At 42.6% G+C, this 23,605-nt stretch overlaps 1 protein-coding gene across 1 annotated transcript in view; it reads left to right on the forward strand.

Moving 5' to 3' along the window:
* Positions 1-5,123: 5,123 nt before the first annotated feature.
* Positions 5,124-23,605, forward strand: part of LOC120046638 (collagen alpha-1(XXI) chain-like) — a 57,319-nt gene continuing 38,837 nt past the window's right edge. Inside the window, exons 1-6 of the mRNA XM_038992026.1 lie at positions 5,124-5,241; positions 5,454-6,014; positions 14,496-14,661; positions 14,782-15,010; positions 20,989-21,162; positions 21,745-21,822. Coding sequence (XP_038847954.1) covers positions 5,142-5,241; positions 5,454-6,014; positions 14,496-14,661; positions 14,782-15,010; positions 20,989-21,162; positions 21,745-21,822 — 1,308 coding nt within the window. The 5' untranslated portion in view covers positions 5,124-5,141. The remainder of the gene's footprint in view (positions 5,242-5,453; positions 6,015-14,495; positions 14,662-14,781; positions 15,011-20,988; positions 21,163-21,744; positions 21,823-23,605) is intronic.

Consider the following 23,605-nt stretch of genomic DNA (forward strand, 5'->3'; position numbering starts at 1 on the left):
ACATTGATGGAAGCTACAATCTATCTGCAATATTAAAGCTGATTAACTCCCCCATTTTAAGTAAAAAAAGGCTGCAGGTGCTACAGTTGTGAAAACGATACATCAACTTTTATCCTTAACAACAGCTCTATGATGTAGAAGAAAATAGCAACCAAAGACGGATGGGTAAGAACCAGATCGAGGAACCAGAAAATCTGTAATTGTGTTTTTAGTCTGGTTAACTCTTCTGGTAGCACCTTTTCTGGAAAAGTAGGAGGAATCAGCTGTTCAACATGATGTAACGGTTCTCCTCTTCCTCTTCATCCGAAGAGGAGGAGCATGGATTGAACCAAGACGCAGCGTGATACTTCGACATGATAATTATTAGACACGACAAAACAACGAAGACAAAAAACGAACTATACTTGAATTAACTAACAAAATAACAAAACGCATGTAGACAAAACCTGGACGTAAGAACTTACATGAAACACAAAGAACGCACGCACAGGGAAATGACTACATAAAAACCGAACGAACAAAATGAACAAACAAACCGAAACAGTCCCGTATGGTGCAACATAGACAGACACTAACACAGGAGACAACCACCCACAAACAAACAGTGTGAAAACACCTACCTTAATATGACTCTCAATCAGAGGAAATGAAAACCACCTGCCTCTAATTGAGAGCCATATTAGGTCACCCTTTAAACCAACATAGAAACAGAAAACATAGACTGCCCACCCAAACTCACGTCCTGACCAACTAACACATACAAAACTAACAGAAAACAGGTCAGGAACGTGACATAACCCCCCCCTTAAGGTGCGAACTCCGGGCGCACCAGCACAAAGTCTAGGGGAGGGTCAGGGTGGGCATCTGACCACGGTGGTGGCTCAGGCTCTGGGCGAGGTCCCCACCCCACCATAGTCAATCCCAGCTTACGTCTCTCCCTCAGAATGACCACCCTCTTACTCCACCCACCTAATATACCGGGTAACATCAAAATAAGGGACAGCTCCGGGACAAGGTAGCTCAGGACAGATAGGTAGTTCAGGATAGAGCGGTAGCTCAGGATAGAGAGGTAGCTCAGGATAGAGAGGTAGCTCAGGATAGAGGGGCAACTCCGGACTGAAGGGCAGCTCCGGACAGAGAGACAGCTCTGGACTGAGGGGCAGTTCTGGATACATGGCAGCTCTGGACTGAGGGACAGCTCATGGTTGGCTGACGGCTCTGGACGCTCATGGCTAGCTGACGGCTCTGGACGCTCATGGCTAGCTGACGGCTCTGGACGCTCATGGCTGGCTGACGGCTCTGGATGCTCATGGCTGGCTGACGGCTCTGGCTGATCCGGTCTGGCGGAAGGCTCTGGCTGATCCGGTCTGGCGGAAGGCTCTGGCTGATCCGGTCTGGCGGAAGGCTCTGGCTGATCCGGTCTGGCGGAAGGCTCTGGCTGATCCGGTCTGGCGGAAGGCTCTGGCTGATCCGGTCTGGCGGAAGGCTCTAGCGGCTCCTGTCTGGCGGAAGGCTCTAGCGGCTCCTGTCTGGCGGACGGCTCCGTAGGCTCATGGCAGACGGGCGGCTTTGCAGGCTCATGGCAGACGGACAGTTCAGGCGCCGCTTGACAGACGGGCAGTTCAGGCGCCGCTTGGCAGACGGGCAGTTCAGGCGCCGCTTGGCAGACGGGCAGTTCAGGCGCCGCTTGGCAGACGGGCAGTTCAGGCGCTGCTTGGCAGACGGCAGACTCTGACCGGCTGAGACGCACTGTAGGCCTGGTGCGTGGTACCGGAACTGGAACTGGTGGTACCGGACTGGAGACACGCACCTCAAGGCTAGTGCGGGGAGCGGTAACATGACACACTGAGTTCTCAAAGCGCACTATAGGACTGGTGCGTGGTACCGGGACTGGTGGTACCGGGCTGAGAGCACGCACCTCAGAATGAGTGCGGGGAGAAGGAACAGTGCGTACAGGACTCTGGAGACGCACAGGTGGCTTAGTGCGTGGTGCCGGAACTGGAGGCACTGGGCTGGAGACACGCACCATAGGAAGAGTGCGTGGAGGAGGAACAGGGCTCTGAAAACGCACTGGAAGCCTGGTGCGTGGTGTAGGCACTGGTGGTACTGGGCTGGGGCGGGGAGGTAGCGCCGGAAATACCGGACCGTGCAGGCGTACTGGCTCCCTTGACCATTGAGCCTGCCCAACCTTACCTGGTTGAATGCTCCCCGTCGCCCGACCAGTGCGGGGAGGTGGAATAACCCGCACCGGGCTATGTAGGCGAACCGGGGACACCATGCGTAAGGCTGGTGCCATGTAAGCCGGCCCAAGGAGACGTACTGGTGGCCAGATATGTAGGGCCGGCTTCATGACATCCGGCTCAACGCTCAATCTAGCCCTACCAGTGCGGGGAGGTGGAATAACCCGCACCGGGCTATGCACACGTACAGGAGACACCGTGCGCTCTACTGCGTAACACGGTGTCTGCCCGTACTCCCGCTCTCCACGGTTAGCCTGGGAAGTGGGCGCAGGTCTCCTACCTGCCCTTGGCCCACTACCTCTTAGCCCCCACCCCAAGACATTTTTGGGGTTTCTTCACGGGCTTCCGTGCTAGCCGTGTACCTTCATAAATCCGGTCTCGAGCTTGATTCTCCGGCTTCCATCCACGTCTCCTTGCTGCCTCCTCATACCACCGCTGTTGGGCTCTCGCTGCCTCCATCTCCTCACGAGCGCGGCGATATTCCCCAATGTGCGCCCAGTGTCCTTTTCCCTCTAATACTTCCTCCCAAGTCCATGAGTCCTGATCTCTTGGCCGCTGCTCGAACTCACGCTGCTTGGTTCTGGATCGGTGGGTGGTTCTGTAACGGTTCTCCTCTTCCTCTTCATCCGAAGAGGAGGAGCATGGATTGAACCAAGACGCAGCGTGATACTTCGACATGATAATTATTAGACACGACAAAACGACGAAGACAAAAAACGAACTATACTTGAATTAACTAACAAAATAACAAAACGCATGTAGACAAAACCTGGACGTAAGAACTTACATGAAACACGAAGAACGCACGCACAGGGAAATGACTACATAAAAACCGAACGAACAAAATGAACAAACAAACCGAAACAGTCCCGTATGGTGCAACATAGACAGACACTAACACAGGAGACAACCACCCACAAACAAACAGTGTGAAAACACCTACCTTAATATGACTCTCAATCAGAGGAAATGAAAACCACCTGCCTCTAATTGAGAGCCATATTAGGTCACCCTTTAAACCAACATAGAAACAGAAAACATAGACTGCCCACCCAAACTCACGTCCTGACCAACTAACACATACAAAACTAACAGAAAACAGGTCAGGAACGTGACACATGAGCTTCCTGACTCCCTTGTCCAGCTGGATGCAACCCACCAGGCATTACATAAATATTGTACTCAGTATTGCTGCAAACTAGATGAATAACTCAGACTCTAAATCCCTCAAGGAATTGGAAGTCATGTTTTGGGTTCAAGTTTTAGGAAATATGTCTGGCTGAAGAATCTTTATGTTGGTAATGTTGTCTTTTTCTAGGGGGGGGTTATAATAACTTCACACCAGCGTCATTATTCCTGCCATTCTGTCATCTTGATCAAGGTGGAGAGCTATAAAGTGTCTTCACTGCCCCAATAACATCAGAGGTCAATGAGTCGGTCATAGAAGGGAAAAAAAGCCATATGGTGAACGGCACCGCAATGACCTGAAAAATAAATGCATCGATGGGTCATTTTAGAGAATTTTCTGGCATGTATCCCAGGTGGTGCATACTCCATCAAGCTTTAATGTACAGTAGCAAATTCAGGAATGTGCAACGTTAACTTTGTCGTCCAATCAGGTCTCTTTATCTCTTGGACAATGGTTGCCATTCATTTGTCATGACTACATGTGTTTGGTCACTATCCAGAGCAGGAATTTCACTGTCTGACGCCGTAAATGAATTCCATGTGGTTTCGTCAGAAATGTAGAATTATCCAGATCGGAGGGAAGTCGATAGAGGGAAAAGCCATGCTGACTGGCTCATGTCACAGTGTTGCTTTCCAGCGACTTCCCCCGGTGCTCAGGACGGGTTGGGGGGAAAGGGCCGGAACAAAATGGCCGGCTCTACCGTGGCAGCTTGGCCCCTCACTGAGCTGTGCCTCAAATCCTGGGTCAGGGAGTGGAAAAACCCAGTCATGTTATGGCTGTGACAACAAACCGACAGCACAGTTACATATGGTGGACGAGGGTTAGATCTCGGTCATTGCAGAATTGACCTATCCAAGTCTAGTCATTGTCTCAGGAAAACCCACTGCTTTAGGTTAATCGGTTGGATTGACTGAGCTGACCAAAGTCCATACCTACCTTCCTTCCACAAATCACAAATGCTTTCTATGGAGCATACTGTACAGTATCTGTTCCTCAATGGAGGCTGCTGAGGGGAGGATGGCTCATAATAATGGCTGGAATGGAGAGAATGGAATGGCATCAAACACATGGATACCATGTGTTTGATACCGTTCCACCTATACCAATCCAGCCATTACCACGAGCCTGTCCTCCCCAATTAACGTGCACCAACTTCCTGTGCAGTTCCTCATTTATAGCTGCTTCTTTTTATGTCTGCAGTTTCTTACTTTCACTTGCTGGAAACTGCAATGAAATACACAGTTTCCTAAAGCAGCCAGAGAGAAACAAAGAAGTATGACCAAAAGTATTCTGAGTACTCACACACACAGAGAGAGAGAGAGAGAGAGAGAGAGAGAGAGAGAGAGAGAGAGAGAGAGAGAGAGAGAGAGAGAGAGAGAGAGAGAGAGGGAGAGAGAGAGAGAGAGAGAGAGAGAGAGAGAGAGAGAGAGAGAGAGAGAGAGAGAGAGAGAGAGAGAGAGAGAGAGAGAGTGAGTGAGTGAGTGAGTGAGTGAGTGAGTGAGTGAGTGAGTGAGAGAGTGAGAGAGTGAGAGAGTGAGAGAGTGAGAGAGAGAGAGAGAGAGAGAGAGAGAGAGAGAGAGAGAGAGAGAAAAAACTGTCTGCAGTTCTTTGATTTGTTAACTGATTCGAATAATTGGAATGACAATTCAGCTATGCATGTGTTGTTTCCCTTTCCCTATAGGTGCACATTTGGAGTTTGGTACTTCAGTATCATGCGTTGCAAAACCAGATCCATGCATTGTGTCTTGCGGTGTCTGTGCTTCATGCTCCTTCACTTGTCTTGTGCAGCACAAGATGAGGACATGAGATTCAGTAAGAGTGCTTCTTCATCGTTATATGTGACACATTTCCATTGCATGGTGTCCATTATCGCTCACTTTTACTATAAATGCAGAATGGATGTTCAGGAAAGCTTTCTATGTACTGTATTGGTAAAGGCCATTCCTTTATAAGAAGTAAATACTCTTCATTCATCTTTTTTCAAGGCTGTGTAAAACCACTCATCTTTATCATCTCTCTTACAGGTTGTAAAACTGTTGCAAGCGATTTGGTCTTTATCCTAGACGGCTCGTGGAGTGTAGCTGATGTGAACTTTGAAATAGTCAAGCGATGGCTCGTCAACATCACCACAAGCTTTAACATCGGCCAGAAGTTCACCCAGGTCGGTGTGGTCCAATACAGTGATGATCCAATCATAAATATCCCGTTAGGGAAGCACCTTCGTAGCAAGGATCTCATCAGAGCCATGGAATCCATCGACTACATGGGGGGAAACACAAGGACTGGGACGGCCATACAGTTTGCTAGCGACAAACTATTTAACCTGTCTGAACGAGGCCCTAAGGGTGTTGCTAGAATTGCTGTGGTCCTAACAGACGGAAAGTCACAAGATGAGGTGAAAGCAGCAGCAGAGGAAGCCAGGAGAAGAGGAATAATAATCTTTGCCATTGGTGTGGGATCTGAGACGGAAGAGGAGGAGTTGAACGCTATTGGAAACAAGCCCTCCTCCACCTATGTGTTTTATGTCGATGACTATAAAGCTATTTCCAAGATGCGTGAGACCATAAGGCAGAAGTTGTGTGAAGGTAGGCATTTTCTAATGAAGAAATGGGGATTCTCATGAGCCCCATCCCTCAGCTTTACAACAAACCAAGTGGTGGGGCTGATATTTCTGTTGTTCAAAATTAAGGTGTGGTTCTCTAAAGACCCTTCGGTTGATTTAACATGTTTGCACATTGCTAAACATTCAAGCTCTTATACAGGAAATGTCTTGAAATGTAATGTTTTCTCAAGATCTAATGATTGGGAATCTAATGTTTTCTGAAGTTGTTTACTGTGTTGGATGACTAGCCAAACTGTGTCAAGAGAGTCATGTCAACGTGATGTCACTGCTTCAGGGTGAAGTAAAGGTTAGGGAAGCTATTGCTAGGACACCAGGTTAAACTTTTATTGACCTATACCTAATCTTTGTAAAACTGAAAGGGGTATAGTATGTGCATGGCTTTTGGCACTTGGCGTCATGGTAGTCAACATAACCAGAATACGGACTGGATGTTTACAGCCTTGTTGAAAATACTTCTAGAACAAAAGAGTTTTACCAAGAACAACACCCAGAACAAAACATAGAGCAATAGTTTGGAAAATAGTACCTATTTGAAAGGTTGTATCCACATTCAAACAATAAGGACGTATGATCCCTTGTAAATGAATAGCCTACTGGGACTAGAAGGTACTTTTCCATTAAGAACAATTGTGGGACTTGCTTTATCTCTTTGAAAGTATTTATGTGGTAGTGGAAGAACTGTTCTAAGTTTAGATTTAAATGCAGAGAAGTAGACTAAGATTTTGTCTGACTTGTTGGGAAAGTAGTTAACTGTCACGTTGTATAATGATCAGAGACAGGCGCAAGAATATGTAATAGGGCTTTATTACTCCCCCCAAAAATACATGTCATGAAAAAGGCACGGGGACGAATCCCAAAACAAACACGTATATAAAATACACAGGGATGTAACCCAAACAAAAGAGTGAGGTTTAAACCTCTAATAATTACACAGGACAAGACCCGTAAAAACACTACACGAGACCCGAAATAACAAGTGCACAATACATATACTACGAAAGTTGAAACAACAAAGCACAGGTACTCATAAGACAAATGGACATGGGAACAATAACCGACAAAGACAATGGGGAACAGAGGGCACATATATAACATACTAATCAGGGGGAATGGGAACCAGGTGTGCGTAATGAGACAAGACAGTCCGGGGCTGGTGGTAATGAATCCAGTTCAGTGATGCCTAGAAAGCCGGTGACATAGACCTCAGGAGCTGGTGAATGGAATGAGCAGCAGTACCGGGTGATCCGTGACATCAACATTCAAGTTATTTCGAAAAATGTAGAGAAAATGTATTTAATGCAGTTACTAAAACAGCTACATTACATTGGTATAATATGTCTGTTCTGATTTTAGATTTGAATAGCAGAGAAGTAGACTAAGATTTCAGGTGCTCTAAGCTTTTGTCTAAGTTGTTGGGAAAGTGGTCAAAGTAGCTAATATGTGTCAAAAGTCACATTGTTACCTAATTGTCTAATGTTTAGAATATGCTCCACCAGTGCTGAATTTAATTGAATTGAATTTATTTGGGTAACAGACATATACAGTCGTGGCCAAAAGTTTTGAGAATGACAGAAATATACATTTTCACAAAGTCTGTAGCCTCAGTATCTTTAGATATTTTTGTCAGATGTTACTATGGAATACTGAAGTATAATTACAAGCATTTCATAAGTGTCAAATGCTTTTATTGACAATTACATGAAGTTGATGCAAAGAGTCAATATTTGCAGTGTTGACCCTTCTTTTTCAAGACCTCTGCAATCCGCCCTGGCATGCTGTCAATTAACTTCTGGGCCACATCCTGACTGATGGCAGCCCATTCTTGCATAATCAATGTTTGGAGTTTGTCAGAATTTGTGGGTTTTTGTTTGTCCACCCGCCCTCTTGAGGATTGACCACAAGTTCTCAATGGGATTATGGTCTGGGGAGTTTCCTGGCCATGGACCCAAAATATCGATGTTTTGTTCCCCGAGCCACTTAGTTATCACTTTTGCCTTATGGCAAGGTGCTCCATCATGCTGGAAAAGGCATTGTTCGTCACCAAACTGTTCCTGGATGGTTGGGAGAAGTTGCTCTCGGAGGATGTGTTGGTACCATTCTTTATTCATGGCTGTGTTCTTAGGCAAAATTGTGAGTGAACCTACTCCCTTGGCTGAGAAGCAAGCCCACACATGAATGGTCTCAGGATGCTTTAGTGTTGGCATGACACAGGACTGATGGTAGCGCTCACCTTGTCTTCTCCGGACAAGCTTTTTCCGGATGCCCCAAACAATCGGAAAGGGGATTCCTCAGAGAAAATGACTTTACCCCAGTCCTCAGCAGTCCAATCCCTGTACCTTTTGCAGAATATCAGTCTGTCCCTGATGTTTTTCCTGGAGAGAAGTGGCTTCTTTGGTGCCCTTCTTGACACCAGGCCATCTTCCAAAAGTCTTCGCCTCACTGTGTGTGCAGATGCACTCACACCTGCCTGCTGCCATTCCTGAGCAAGCTCTGTACTGGTGGTGCCCCGATCCCGCAGCTGAATCAACTTTAGGAGACGGTCCTGGCGCTTGCTGAACTTTCTTGGGCGCCCTGAAGCCTTCTTCACAACAATTGAACCGCTCTCCTTGAAGTTCTTGATGATCCGATAAACGTTTTTTTTTTTAGGCGCAATCTTACTGACAGCAATATCCTTGCCTGTGAAGCCCTTTTTGTGCAAAGCAATGATGATGGCATGTTTTTCCTTGCAGGTAATCATGGTTGACAGAGGAAAAACAATGATTCCAAGCACCACCCTCCTTTTGAAGCTTCCAGTCTGTTTTTCGAACTCATTCAGCATGACAGAGTGATCTCCAGCCTTGTCCTCATAAACACTCACACCTGTGTTAACGAGAGAATCACTGACATGATGTCAGCTGGTCCTTTTGTGGCAGGGCTGAAATGCAGTGGAAATGTTTTTGGGGGGGATTCTGTTCATTTGCATGGCAAATAGGGACTTTGCAATTAATTGCAATTCCTCTGATCCCTCTTCATAACATTCTGGAGTATATGCAAATTGCCATCATACAAACTGAGGCAGCAGACTTTGTGAAAATTAATATTTGTGTCATTTTCTAAAAATTTGGCCACGACTGTACAATAAAATGTACAATGTGGACCCAAAGGATAGCACTTAAAAGTGGTCATCGATGGTAAAAACAATAACACATACAGTACCAGTGAAAATTTTGGACACACCTACTCATTCAAGGTTTTTTTAAATTTATTTTTTACTATTTTCTACATTGTTGAATAATAGTGAAGACATCACAACTATGAAATAACACATTTGAAATGATGTAGTAACCAAAAAAGTGTTAAACAAATCAAAATTAATTTTAGATTTTACATTCTTCAAAGTAGCCACCCTTTGCCTTGATGAAAGCCTTGCACACTCTTGGCCTTCTCTCAACCAGCTTCACCTGGAATGCTTTTCCAACAGTCTTGAAGGAGTTCCCACATATGCTGAGCATTTGTTGGCTGCTTTTCCTTCACTCTGCGGTCCAACTCATCCCAAACCATCTCAATTGGGTTTAGGTCGGGTGATTGTGGAGGCCAGGTCATCTGATGCAGCACTCATTCACTCTCCTTCTTGGTCAAATAGTCCTTACACAGCCTAGAGGTGTGTTGGGTCATTGTGCTGTTGAAAAACAAGTGATATTCCCACTAAGCACAAACCAGATGGGATGGCGTATCTCTGCAGAATGCTGTGGTAGCCATGTTGGTAAAGTGTACCTTGAATTCTAAATAAATCAGAGACAGTGTAATCAAATCAAATCAAAGTTTATTTGTCACATACGCTGAATACAACAGGTGTAGACCTTAGAGTGAAAATCTTACTTACAGGCTCTAAACAATAGTTCAAAAAAGGTATTAGGTGAACAATAGGTAAGTAAAGAAATAAAAACAACAGTAAAAAGACAGGCTGTATACAGTAGTGAGGCTATAAAGGTAGCGAGGCTACATACAGACACCGGTTAGTCAGGCTGATTGAGGTAGTATGTACATGTAGATATGGTTAAAGTGACTATGCATATATGATGAACAGAGAGTAGCAGCAGCGTAAAATTAGGGGTTGGGGGGGGGGGGGCACACAGTGCAAATAGTCCGGGTAGCCATTTGATTACCTGTTCAGAAGTCTTATGTCTTGGGGGTAAAAACTGTTGAGAAGCCTTTTTGTCATAGACTTGGCACTCCGGTACCGCTTGCCATGAGGTAGTAGAGAGAACAGTCTATGACTGGGGTCTTTGACAATTTTTTAGGGCCTTCCTCTGACACCGCCTGGTGTAGAGGTTCTGGATGGCAGGCAGCTTAGCCCCAGTGATGTACTTGTCCGTATGCACAACCCTCTGTAGTGCCTTGCGGTCAGAGGCCGAGCAATTGCTGTACCAGGCAGTAATGCAACCAGTCAGGATGCTCTCGATGTTGCAGCTGTAGAACCTTTTGAGGATCTGAGGACCCATGCCAAATCTTTTTAGTTTCCTGAGGGGGAATAGGCTTTGTCGTGCCCTCTTCACGCCTGTCTTGGTGTGTTTGAACCATTCTAGTTTGTTGTTGATGTGGATGCCAAGGAACTTGAAGCTCTCAACCTGCTCCACTACAGCCCCGTCGATGAGAATGGGGGCGTGCTCGGTCCTCCTTTTCCTGTAGTCCACAATAATCTCCTTAGTCTTGGTTACGTTGAGAGATAGGTTATTATTCTGGCACCACCCGGCCAGGTCTCTGACTTCCTCCCTATAGGCTGTATCGTCGTTGTCGGTGATCAGGCCTACCACTGTTGTGTCGTCTGCAAACTTAATGATGGTGTTGGAGTCATGCCGGGCCATGCAGTCGTGGGTGAACAGGGGGTATAGGAGGGGACTGAGCACGCACCCCTGGGGAGCTCCAGTGTTGAGGATCAGCGTGGCAGATGCGTTGCTACCTATCCTCACCACCTGGGGGCGGCCCGTCAGGAAGTCCAGTATCCAGTTGCAGAGGGAGGTGTTTAGTCCCAGGATCCTTAGCTTAGTGATGCGCTTTGAGGGTACTATGGTGTTGAACGCTGAGCTCAGCAAGGCACCCCCACACGATCACACCTCCTCCTCCATGCTTCATGGTGGGAACCACACGTGCAGAGATCATCCGTTCAACTACTCTGCGTCTTACAAAGACACAGCGTTTGGAACCAAAAATCGCTAATTTAGACTCATCAGACCAAAGGACTGATTTCCTCTGGTATAATGTCCATTGCTCGTGTTTCTTGGCCCAAGCAAGTCTATTATTCCTATTGGTGTCCTTTAGTAGTGGTTTCTTTGCAGCAATTCAATCATGAAGGCCTGATTCACGCCATCTCCTCTGAACAGTTGATGTTGAGATGTGTCTGTTACTTGAACTGTGAAGCATTTATTTGGGCTGCAATTTCTGAGGCTGGTAACTCTAATGAACTTATCCTCTGCAGCAGGGGTAACTTTGGGTCTTCCTTTCCTGTGGCGGTCCTCATGAGAGCCAGTTTCATCATAGCACTTGAAGAAACTTTCAAAGTTCTTGAAATGTTCCCGGATTGACTGACCTTCATGTCTTAAAGTAAGGATGGACTGTCATTTCTCTTTGCTTATTTGAGCTGTTCTTGCCATAATATGGACTTGGTCTTTTACCAAATAGGACTATCTTCTGTATACTACCCCTACCATGTCATAACACAACTGATTGGCTCAAATGCATTAGGAAGGAAATAAATTCCACAAATTAACTTTTAAGAAGGCACACCAGTTAATTGAAATATATTCCAGGTGACTACCTCATGAAGCTGGTTGAGAGAATGCCAAGAGTGTGCAAAGCTGTCATCAAGGCAAAGTGGAGCTACTTTGAAGAATCTTAAATAAAAATATAACGTTTTTTTATTTGTTTAACACTTTTTTTAGTTACTACTTGATTCCATATGTGTTATTTCATAGTTTTGATATCTTCACTATTATTCTAAAAAACCTTGAATGAGTAGGTGTGTCCAAACTTTTGACTGAGACTATATAATTATTAAAAGGCAAGACAAAATTTGAAACAACCATAAATACATTAATTTATATTGACATCCTAGAAAGTGGCACTATTCATTGCGCTTTTCCCTAACCTATCATTTGAAATGTATGTAAGTTCTGTGGCAGTTAATTCAACAGTGGGAAGTTAGCTTCATGAAATTAGTTGTTGACCTGTAGGTTGCTCAAAGACCTCTCCATCACGGTTGACAATTCCACGGTTTCCCCCTCCCAGAGTGCAAATAACCTTGGCATGACCCTGTTGTATTCTGCAAACATCAAGGCAGTGACTCATCCAGGCACTTCTCATCTCCCATCTGCACTACTGCAACTTGCTGTTGGCTGGGCTCCCCGCTTGTGCCATCAAACCCTTGCAACTTATCCAGAATGCTGGAGCCCGCCTGGTGTTCAACCTTCCCAAGTTCTCCCATGTGACCCTGCTCCGCCGCACACTCCACTGTCTTCCAGTCGAAGCTCGCATCCACTACAAGACCATGGTACTTGCCTACGGAGCAGCAAGATGAACTGCCCCTCCCTACCTTCAGGCTACACTCAAACCCTACACCCCAACCCGAGCACTCCGTTCTGCCACCTCTGGACTCTTGGCCCTACCACCCCTATGGGAGGGCAGCTACCCCCTTTTTTATTTTTTTTATATAAAATGCCTTTCGTGAACTAACATTCACACTTTACTTTTTTCCCCTCTTACTAGCTCTGACTTTGCTGATAGCTACTTTATTGAGGGAAAATGTACTTACTATGACTGTGATATGTGGTTGTCACACCTAGCTATCTTAAGATGAATGGACTACTTACTGTAAGTTGCTCTGGAAAAGAGCATCTGCTAAATGACTAAAATGTAAATGTAAAATGTTGATGTGGTTACTAAAACAGCAGTACCTATTGATTGGTGGAATATAAGTCTGTTCTGATTTGAATAGCAGAGAAGTAGACTAAGATTGCATACCATGTAAGTTTTTGTCCAACTTGTTGAAAGATGTGTCAAAATGTCAGTTGTTTGTATAGGTTGACAGAAAATATAGTTGATGTGGTTACTAAAACAGTTGTAACGTTTGATTGGAAGAAGATATTTCTGTTCTGATTTGAAATTTCAAAAGCAGAGACATTTACTAAGATTTTATACGTTCTATGTCTAACTTGTTGGGAAAGTGGTCAAAGTAGCGGATTTGTGTCAAAAGTTGTATTTATGGGTTGCACCTCTGTCACTCGTTTGCGTCGTTGCCACTGTCAATGATCTACATATGCTGCAGCATATTTATTTCCGACAGATGGGTAATGCTCAGTCTTTCTGAACGGGGGCTAATGACTGTTTCATCAAAATTACACTATAGTGGCCTGGAAATACGATGACTTTGCTAAAGTAGACAAATAATTAGTAGAAAACAACTTTGCAATCATTATGATGTCGTCAAGTTTACTTTAGAGAAATGGCAATGTTGCCATGAGCTAGCAAAGTTAGTCAGAAATAGCTATCAATGCTAATGTTAGCTAGCAAAAATTCTGGTGCTCTCCCCTCAATCTTAGTGAGGTAGCTAAAGTTTTACTGCATCTAAAGTCAATCTGGTGACATCACAATGATGACAAAAGCTTATCCTACTAATTACTTGCCTCCTTTTGAAATGTCATTGTGTTCCTAAGCCACGCTAATGCAATTTAGACTAAATCTTCATCAGCACTGACACTGCATTGAGTAGAATGCTCAGCTGGGCATCAGTCCTAAAACAGACATTCAAAACAATACTGTGCTGAAACGTGCAACCCGTGAATTGTTAACTTGGAATAGAATTTTGGAGGTCATGGGAGTTTTTAAGAACGGAACCTTTAGAATGCTGACAAAATCTTATTTAAGTAGATGAGGACAAAAACGTTTTGTAGTTTAAAATTATAGATGTTATCAAAAAGTTGTATAATAGCGTAATATTCCAGACAGTCTACACATTTGAATGTTTGAATGGCGTTTTTAGCTTAAACAATGTCAGAGGAGTAGCGTTCTAAATAATAAATATAATAAAAAGGCAGGAATAATTTTTACCACATTTAAAGTGGGCACTTTTGCTTTCGCAAGTCCTATTAATAATTAAGATGTGTGTTTAGGGTGTGGGTGTAATGGTCAAATTCTGTCTGTTTTTTTCCAATGAGAGGAATGTTCTTTAGCCAGACTGCATATTTGCAAAATGTCCAGTGTTCTATGCCAATGTATTTTATTACAGATTTTTTTACACTTCGGCGTCCAGGCCAAATGAAATAAATTATTGCGTTCCATGGATTTACTCTAAATGAACATACAGCCCAACCTGAGCAAAGAATGGTGGCGCTTCTATGAAAAAAACACACTCTGCCATGTTGTATTTCTGTACATTTCATTCAAAACTCTCTCATTCGCTCCATTTCAGAGACTGTTTGTCCAAGCAGAATCCCAGTCGATAACGGTGATGTCAAGGGCTTCGATATTCTACATTATCTGGATTTGGCCAAAAAAGTAAAAAAAACTCAAGGGTCTTTTTATGGTGCCAAGGCCTTTCAGGTGACATCTCGTGTTGACCTGAGTGAAAGCACAAAGTAAGCTTAAAACATCATGCCATGTCTGTATTGCTAAGTCTACTATATCTCTCTGGTACACATCAGTCTGGTTGTTTTATAGTGATGTGATTAACTGATTGTTTTATTTTTGGCCCACAGGAACTTGTTTCCAGATGGCCTGCCTCCCTCCTATGTCTTTGTGTCCACACTGAGGTACAAGGGGTCTCTGATCAGGGAAGAGTGGGACCTTTGGAGGATACAGACCAATGATGGGAAACCACAAATGGCAGTCACACTAAATGGATTTGAACGCAATATCATGTTCACCACAACCAGTGTAGCACCAAGTGGTACTCAGAAAGTGGTCTTCCAACAAGAACCTGCTAAGGTACGTGAACATCATGAGTGATTGGCTTCCAAATCACCAAAACAGACACATGACATGATAGTACTTTACCAAGGCTCAATGAAAATGTCAAAAAGGAAAAGAGAAACAAAAATAGTCTGTCTAAGTCATTCATTCATTTCTCATCGGAACTGGTAATCAACATGAACATCTCTAAGGCAGATGTATAATCCATAAAGTCCATAAAACACAGAGAGGGCTCATAGAAAAGTTATCACTGTGATATGGTTTATTATTGCACACATTAATGATATTACTATTAGTATACATTATACTAATGACATGACAGAAAACTACATTGGTGCTGTTATATTCCAAATAAACATTTTCAAGAAAACGACTAACGTTCATGACTATCTGAGGATTAGGAGGTGGGGGATTGAAGACATGAGAAGAATGGAAGGTAGAGAATTGAAATAATAATGTTTGAATATGGTCAGATGATCAAACTTCCTAGAGCAGTCACCATGTCAGACTATTTGAAATCATCCAAAGTTTTCCTAATGGCCATATGCTAGCCGAGGCCTACTTTAAAATGTATTCCTGACATGCCTAAACCAACACAATCTCACACTAAATTTGTGCAAATGTTTTTGTGCGTTTTTGTGTAGCTTAATTCATGTGAAAATACACACACTTTTGTGCGACTTAACTCATAGGAAAATACACACATTTTTGGGGGGCAAACTTCTGAACAATCTTTTGAAAGTTATTGAAGCAGTGCATTTTGGGCAATGATGTTCTACACTGCCTTTTTTTGTGTCCCACATTTATTTATATAAAACAAAAACGTGTTAACAACAATACATGGTTTCCAGATACTCCCATAAAGCCCAGCTCATTGGCTATCTAGCTAGCTTTGTTTGATCCCGATTGGTGCTTATTTGACAAAGATACAGCCGTTCAAGTAATGGCCGCCCACGTCATCGGCGTGCCATGAAGGCGTCGCTCTCTGACCAAATATGGTGTCCTATAGGATATACTACACCCCTAATGAAATATTGAAGTCTTGTTACCTTCTAGGATCTCTGAGGAATAGATACGATTGTGATTTGACTCATTGAAACAACGTTTAGGGTGAGATTTTCACAGATTCCTATCTTTGCAAATTGAATGAGTGTAATTACAAAATCGATCGTGCATGCTATATGGACCTTTTTAGGACATGAAAAAGGATTTTATCTAACAAAACGACACTTCATGTTATCTCTGGGACCCTTTGGATGATAAATCAGAGCAAGATTTTAGAATGTAAGTACACTTTTCACCTTCAGAGGTGAATTTATCAAACCTATCGCAGTGAAAAAACTGTTTGTTGTTAGGAGCTCGCCTCAAACAATAGCATGGCATTTTTTCGCAGCAATAGCTACTGTAAATTAGACAGTGCAGTTATATTAACAAGAATTTAAGTTTTCAGCCGATATATGACACCGACATTTGTTGTTTCTCTAAAATCTGCGATCTTGACATAACGCACTGCATGATTTGCAACGGGACGCTGATCCTTATTAAACAGGTTAATGTAAAATAATGAATTATGTTGGCTTGCACTTATAGCATTTCCAAGGCTGTTTCATGATGATTATTACGGTCATGTCACTCATGTTATATACTTAGGCTATTGTAACAAGGCATACGCCAGCATTGTAGGCCTACTGCCTGTGTCCAGAGGCCTACTAGGCTTTCATGCAATGGCCATTACACGGAACCCAAACCGGTTGCGCGCGTGCGCCATCATGCATACATTTATTTTGTCCCCCCACACCAAAAGCGATCACTATACGCAGGTTAAAATATCAAAACAAACTCTGAACCAATTACATTAATTTGGGGACAGGTCGAAAAGCATTAAACATTTATGGCAATTTAGCTAGCTAGCTTGCACTTGCTAGCTAATTTGTCCTATTTAGCTAGCTTGCTGTTGCTAGCTAATTTGTCCTGGGATATAAACATTGAGTTGTTATTTTACTTGAAATGCACAATGTCCTCTACTCCGACAATTAATTCACACATAAAACGGTCAACCGAATCGTTTCTAATCATCTCTCCTCCTTCTAGGCTTTTTCTTCTCTTGACTTTATATCACGATTGGCAACTTCCATAAATTAGGTGCATTACCGCCACTGACCTCGTTCGTCTTTCAGTCACCCACGTGGGTATAACCAATGAGGAGATGGCACGTGGGTACCTGCTTCTATAAACCAATGAGGAGATGGGAGAGGCAGGACTTGCAGCGCGATCTCCGTCACAAATAGAACTGACTTCTATTTTAGCCCTTGGCAACGCAGACGCTCGTTGGCATGCGCGAGCAGTGTCTTGGATTCCTTAAATTCTAACCTTAGTGATTTTAACAAAAAAGAAAACTGAAGTACTAAAGCTATGGCTTTTCTGCGCTCTGTGTCTTTGTTACATGTGAAGTTCTTTATTCTTTGTTTCTTCAATGTTCTTTCTATCAATGTTTTGTGATTGCACAACAATAATTCAAATATCCATTGCACTCAATAGTTGCCAAGTTGTTAGATTCTCCTAGTCTTTGTTAACCTTTGTACAGTGGTGTAGTGGTACATGGAGAAGTGGGTATACTCACATTTTCCTTCTAGTGTTTAATGAGTTTCCCTATAGTTTTTTCAGGTTTTCACTCTCAAAATAAAATATAAAACAAGAAAAGATGTGGATGTCCTAAGTTCACAACAATGCTAAAACCACATCAGGAGACTATTTTTGAGTAAAAATAATATCAAAAAATATAGTTGCCTTTTAATTCAATTGCGCACCTAGCAAGAGACCATTTGGCTAATTGTGGTTCTGTACTGTACATTGTAGGCCTACAGTGACTGAGTTTGCAAAACAAATGCCCTCCAGATTTTTGGAAAAGCCTTTAGAAATGTTCAATAAAACAAAGATTCAACCAAGACTTTCAGACAACTTTTTCCATACCTAATTTTGCCCATTGTTGCCTTAGCATTTACTGGTAGATATTATAAGTTGAAACGTCTTTCCTACATTACCGGCTACCGATGTCGTTAAATTCTGTGAACTGCTCCATGTGTCTTGAGGTATATGAGCTGAGAGGTATTGCTGCCTGATATTCTGCTGGAACTAGCTATGTGTATGGGCCAAATGTGAATGTATTTCACATGCTTTGCAGTTGTGTAGGCTACTTTGTGCATGATTTCTCTATTGTACTAGGGTGAATAAGGAATAAGTATAAATCTTTTTGCATTTGGTCTTCTGTAACCTCTTTCAACATCTATCCAACATATTAGCCCAACACATGATACAGTTCCAAAATCTTCAAGATATTTCCTAATCACACACACACACACACACACACACACACACACACACACACACACACACACACACACACACACACACACACACACACACACACACACACACACACACACACACACACACACACACACACACAAAATGTTGATATCATATTCACAGGAGGGATGACACACCCACCATATTTTCAGTTCACATTTGGTAGACTGGGACAGCAGGTTAGATTAACTGGGACACCATTATAGCCTAATTGTACCTCAATGACAATTCAATTCAATTGTGTGTGATTAGCAATAATCTGAAGATTTTAGCAATGTATCATGTGTTTGGCAGTGGCGGTCGGTGCCGTTTAAAATGAGGGAGGACGATAATTTTTTCTATAAGCATAGCCTTATTTATATTTCAGCATATTGGATGAATGTCATTCATATTCCATTCACCCAGCTCTTTGTAACATCGATAGGTTTAGGCTACTACCCATCATGAGGTTGCTACAAACAATCCTATGGATGAAAGTTTACAGCGTTGGTGCACAGGTGTAGAGAAAATGTTGAATAATCAGACAGTGACACATTCAATACCGCCTCGCACACTCTTGCCTGCATCTAGCTGATCTGGTGTAATCATTAGTAAGTTGCAAACAACAGTTTCTATTGGACAAATTCATGTATGTTTATCCCCGTTTAGTTCCGTTTGCTTCCATTTTAGAAACATTTTTCAACAGAATTGGCGGAATGAATACACCCCCGATTACACGCGAACACAGTTCACTTTCATAACAGCCACATACAAACAGCATGATAATTTTTTTCATTGTATAATTCCTTCTAGCATCTATGTGATCTCCTCCTCTCACATTTTCCATTCGCTTATGGACTTCAGTGCACAACACATCAGCTGTCTGTGACCAGGTCAAAAAACTTTTCCAAGCCAAAACTTCATATCATAACTGATAACCGTTAGAGCTCTACCAATTCGTTTTAGAGAATTTGGCAGTACGTCTAATCGGCCTCACAACCGCAGACTACGTGTATAGCGTCTTGTGGGTGAGCGGTTTGCTGATGTCAACGTTGTGAACAGAGTGCCCCATGGTGGCGATGGGGTTATGGTATGGGCAGGCATAAGCTACGGACAATGAACATAATTGCATTTTATCGATGACAATTTGAATGCACAGAGATACCATGACTAGATCCTGAAGCCCATTGTCGAACCATTCATCCGCCTCCATCACCTCATATTTCAGCATGACAATGCACAGCCACACGTTGCAATGATGTGTACACAATTCCTGGAAGTTAAAAAGTCCCAGTTCCTCCAAGTCCTGCTACTCACCAGACATGTCACCCATTGAGCACGTTTGGGATGCTCTAGATCAACGTGTATGACAGTGTATTCCAGTTCCCAGCAGTATCCATCAACTTCGCACAGCCATTGAAGAGGAATTGGACAATATTCCACAGGCCACAATCAACAGCCTGATCAACTCTATGTGAAGGAGATGTGAGGCAAATTATGGTCAATGACTGGTTTTCTGATCTTTGCCCCTACCTTTTTTTAAGGTATCTGTGACCAACAGATGCATATCTGTATTTTCAATCATGTGAAATCCATAGATTAGCAGCTAATGAATTTATTTCAATTGACTGATTTCCTTATATGAAATGTAACTCAGTCAAATCTTTGAAATTGTTGCATGTTGCATTTATATTTTTGTTCAGTATATTTAGTACAGTTTTTACATAAAAAGCATAACTTTTTTAATGTTTCACTATTTATATTTTTTATGAAACTCACCGAGGAGGAGGATTCTCCTCTTTTTCCTCTGAGGAGCCTCCACTGGTGTTCGGCTAGTATGTTGGATAGATGTCTGAAGAGGTTACTGAAGATGGAAATGCACACCATCCCGCTTTTTCTGAATTTACTCAAATAACAGTACTAATAACAGGATATAGTACTACAAGAACAAGAGCCCTGCCTAACCTAAGTACAGGGGATCCCTCCCTAATGTAGACTGGATCTCTTTCCTCCATTGCAAAAGCCTATAAGACTGTCCCGCTTCAGCTACTCTATGCTGTCCTAATTTAGCTAACTATGGTTGGTAACGCGGGACATCAACACAAATGACTGAATTACAAAATGTAAACATAATATTGGCAACTTTTTTAAATGTATTTTGATGCACAAGTATATAGAATGCATATTTACATCACAATTTGTCACAGTGCATTATTTATGTCAGTTTTATAACCTTAACATCAAAACAGAAAAAAATATATTTGAAGCTTGCTCTGCCCCCCTCTATGATGTCACACAAATTAAGTGATGTGCTTTTGTTAATACGGTTTCTCTGCAAGGGCTTAGTAACAATAGTTTTGATTTTCTCTTGTCAGACCAATAAATAAACGGTTCAGGATTAAGCTGTCCCAGTTTATATGATGTCCCATTCTTTCTGAATTCACCCTACATAATTGATACAGCGTAGGCTATAATACTATAATATTTTGATACGCATCAGTGGGGATTAAGATGTAAGAAGTGAGTAGGCCTATACGCAAAGCCCACTGAAAAAAAAGTGGGTATACGGCGTGTACTTGCGTATAGCTCCCACTACACCTCTGTCTTGGTACACATAATAATTCCTTATCCTCTTTTTGGTCAAATAGAAACTATTTGATGAGAACTGGCACCAGTTTAGGTTACTGGTCACTGAGCAAGATGTTATCCTGTATGTTGATGACCTGGAAATTGAAACCCTGCCGTTGGAACCTCCTGTTGGTATCTTCATTAATGGGAAGACCCAGATCGGAAAGTATGTCAGCAAAGAGACAACTGTACCAGTAAGTTTATCCAGAGACAACATTTTCACAACCAATAACCTGCATTTGTGCCTCTTTGAGCAAGATAACTGTTTATATTGGATCACATTTGAACCTCTACTGGTCTAACTGTTTAACAGTAGGATGTCAAGAGTCAAGGGTCTGCATTATCCTCTGAAACATACTGACCTTAGATTAGACAATCTTGGCATGAAGATCCTCTCTGTCCTCTACGTCTTATTTAGTCTTTATTTGGCCATGTTGATAATTGGTGTGCCAAACATGCTAACCTGCAATCATTCATAATGATGTTGTGTTTTAATTGGTTTGACATGATCTATTTTACAGTATTCAAACTACTTTTGGCTAAGCAAATTTGAGACGTGCAACCAGAATGTATCTGGATTTGTTTTTAAACCCATAAAACTATCGTAAATATATTGAAGTTGTCACTTAAGTCTAAAGAAATAACATCCTGGTACAGTGACGATACAGACTTATGACTCATTGATCATTAGAAAACTGTTAGCAAGATAAAGCAGCCTCTTGTTAGGGATGAATTGCTTTTCCCCCAGACTCATGGATGATTCCTATCTTTAACAGTTTGAGATCATGAAACTCAGGATCTACTGTGACCCCGAGCAGAACAACCGTGAGACCGCCTGTGAAATACCAGGAGTTGTGAGTATAAACACCTGTTTGGATCTGTGCTTGTAGTAAATGTGCCACATTAAAACCAAGCTCTGTTTTTTAAGGGATCTCATATTTTATTTATCTGTTCTTGATCACAATGCACCACTATATGCCACCATACCACCATGGCTTAGTATCAGAAAATCCAAGCCTACGATCAGTAGCGTGTCCAGGGGGTGGCCACCTAGTGGCCCCCCCAGAAATTATGTTATCTAATAGGTCGGCTCTGAATATATTTTTATATAAATTATATGCATTTTTACCAAGATGTGCACCGACAGCAAGACTCATCAATCTCACTGGAGAAAGCATTCGAGCGAGCGAAACAACGCCCCTCTGTCTTAATGTGTAGCCCATGTATCTGATGCTGTCTGGCCAAAAACAGTATGAAATCAACGCGGATAGATAGGAATGAGAAATCATTTTATACTTTTGTTTCTTTTTTATTGTTTCTTTTTTATCCATGAATATACGCCACTTTGTAGTCTGAACGTCATTAAACTTATGGTGTTTGTAATAGATGTCCCTTTCCATTCAAATGGCGGGTGTTGGAGATGTTGGATTTATTTTGGAGTAGATGAACGTGCGAATGTAACCTACTTAACCTACTTTTTGAATCATGACTGGTTGCGTTCATCATGACACATTTAAAGGTAATAGATTTTTACAGTTAAATTACGTCTTCACTATAAAGCCCATAACACATTTTTGACCTTAGTAGGCCCGTAAAAAAAATAGAGACCCCTGAAAGTAACATTATAATTCGCACTCTGGATGCCAATTACAAGTGAATTTACTCCTGTATGCTAATACCCTTATATAGAATCCCGACTTTGAACGCAAACACTGTAACAAAACATTGGAATTGATTAACAGGGAATTGTAGCAAACCTAAGCTGAAGCATTTCATGCGTTGAACCATCATAAAAATATATTGAAAAAAAATCCACCTTGCATCGATTCATGTTCAGCATTTTATGGCCCCTCTAAACTGGGTCTGTGCCCCACCTTGGCCACCCCATTCAAAATGACCTGGACACGCCATGGCCTATGATGTTATTTTGAAATCTGATGACATTTTGTCAAAAAGTTACTTTCTTATTTTTCCATTTCAGTTGTGCATTGAAGCATATGGTACCAGGAATATGATTAGCCATTATATAACCATTGTTTAATAGATTATTACATGTATCGCTTGTGATTTGCTTCATCCTGCTTCTACTGTGGTGGAGCGCCTTCACCTCTACTTACCTCATGCATATTGCTCTCATTGTTATTTTACCGTCTGACGGCAACCTCTCCCTGGCCGAGTCTGTAATACCTACATTCAAGTTTCAAGCAGATCACCATAGTCCCTGTGCCCAAGAAAGCGAAGGTAACCTGCCTAAATGACTACCGCCCCATAGCACTCACGTCGGTAGCCATGAAGTGCTTTAAAAGGATGGTCATGGTTCACGTCAACACCATCATCCCGGAAATACTAGACCCACTCCAATTTGTATACCGCCCCAACAGATCCACAGATGACGCAATCTCAATCACACTCCACACTGCCCTTTCCCACCTGGACAAAAGGAACACCTATGTGAGAATGCTGGTCATTGGCTACAGCTCAGCGTTCAACACCATAGTGCCCACAAAATTCATCACTAAGCTAAGGACCCTGGGACTAAACACCTCCCTTTGCAACTGGATACTGGACTTCCTGACAGGCCACCCCCAGCTGGTAAGGCTAGGCAACAATCCTCCATACGTGGGCCCCTCAGTGGTG

The sequence above is a fragment of the Salvelinus namaycush genome, chromosome 4 (assembly GCF_016432855.1).
Source record: "Salvelinus namaycush isolate Seneca chromosome 4, SaNama_1.0, whole genome shotgun sequence".
Lineage (NCBI taxonomy): Eukaryota > Metazoa > Chordata > Actinopteri > Salmoniformes > Salmonidae > Salvelinus > Salvelinus namaycush.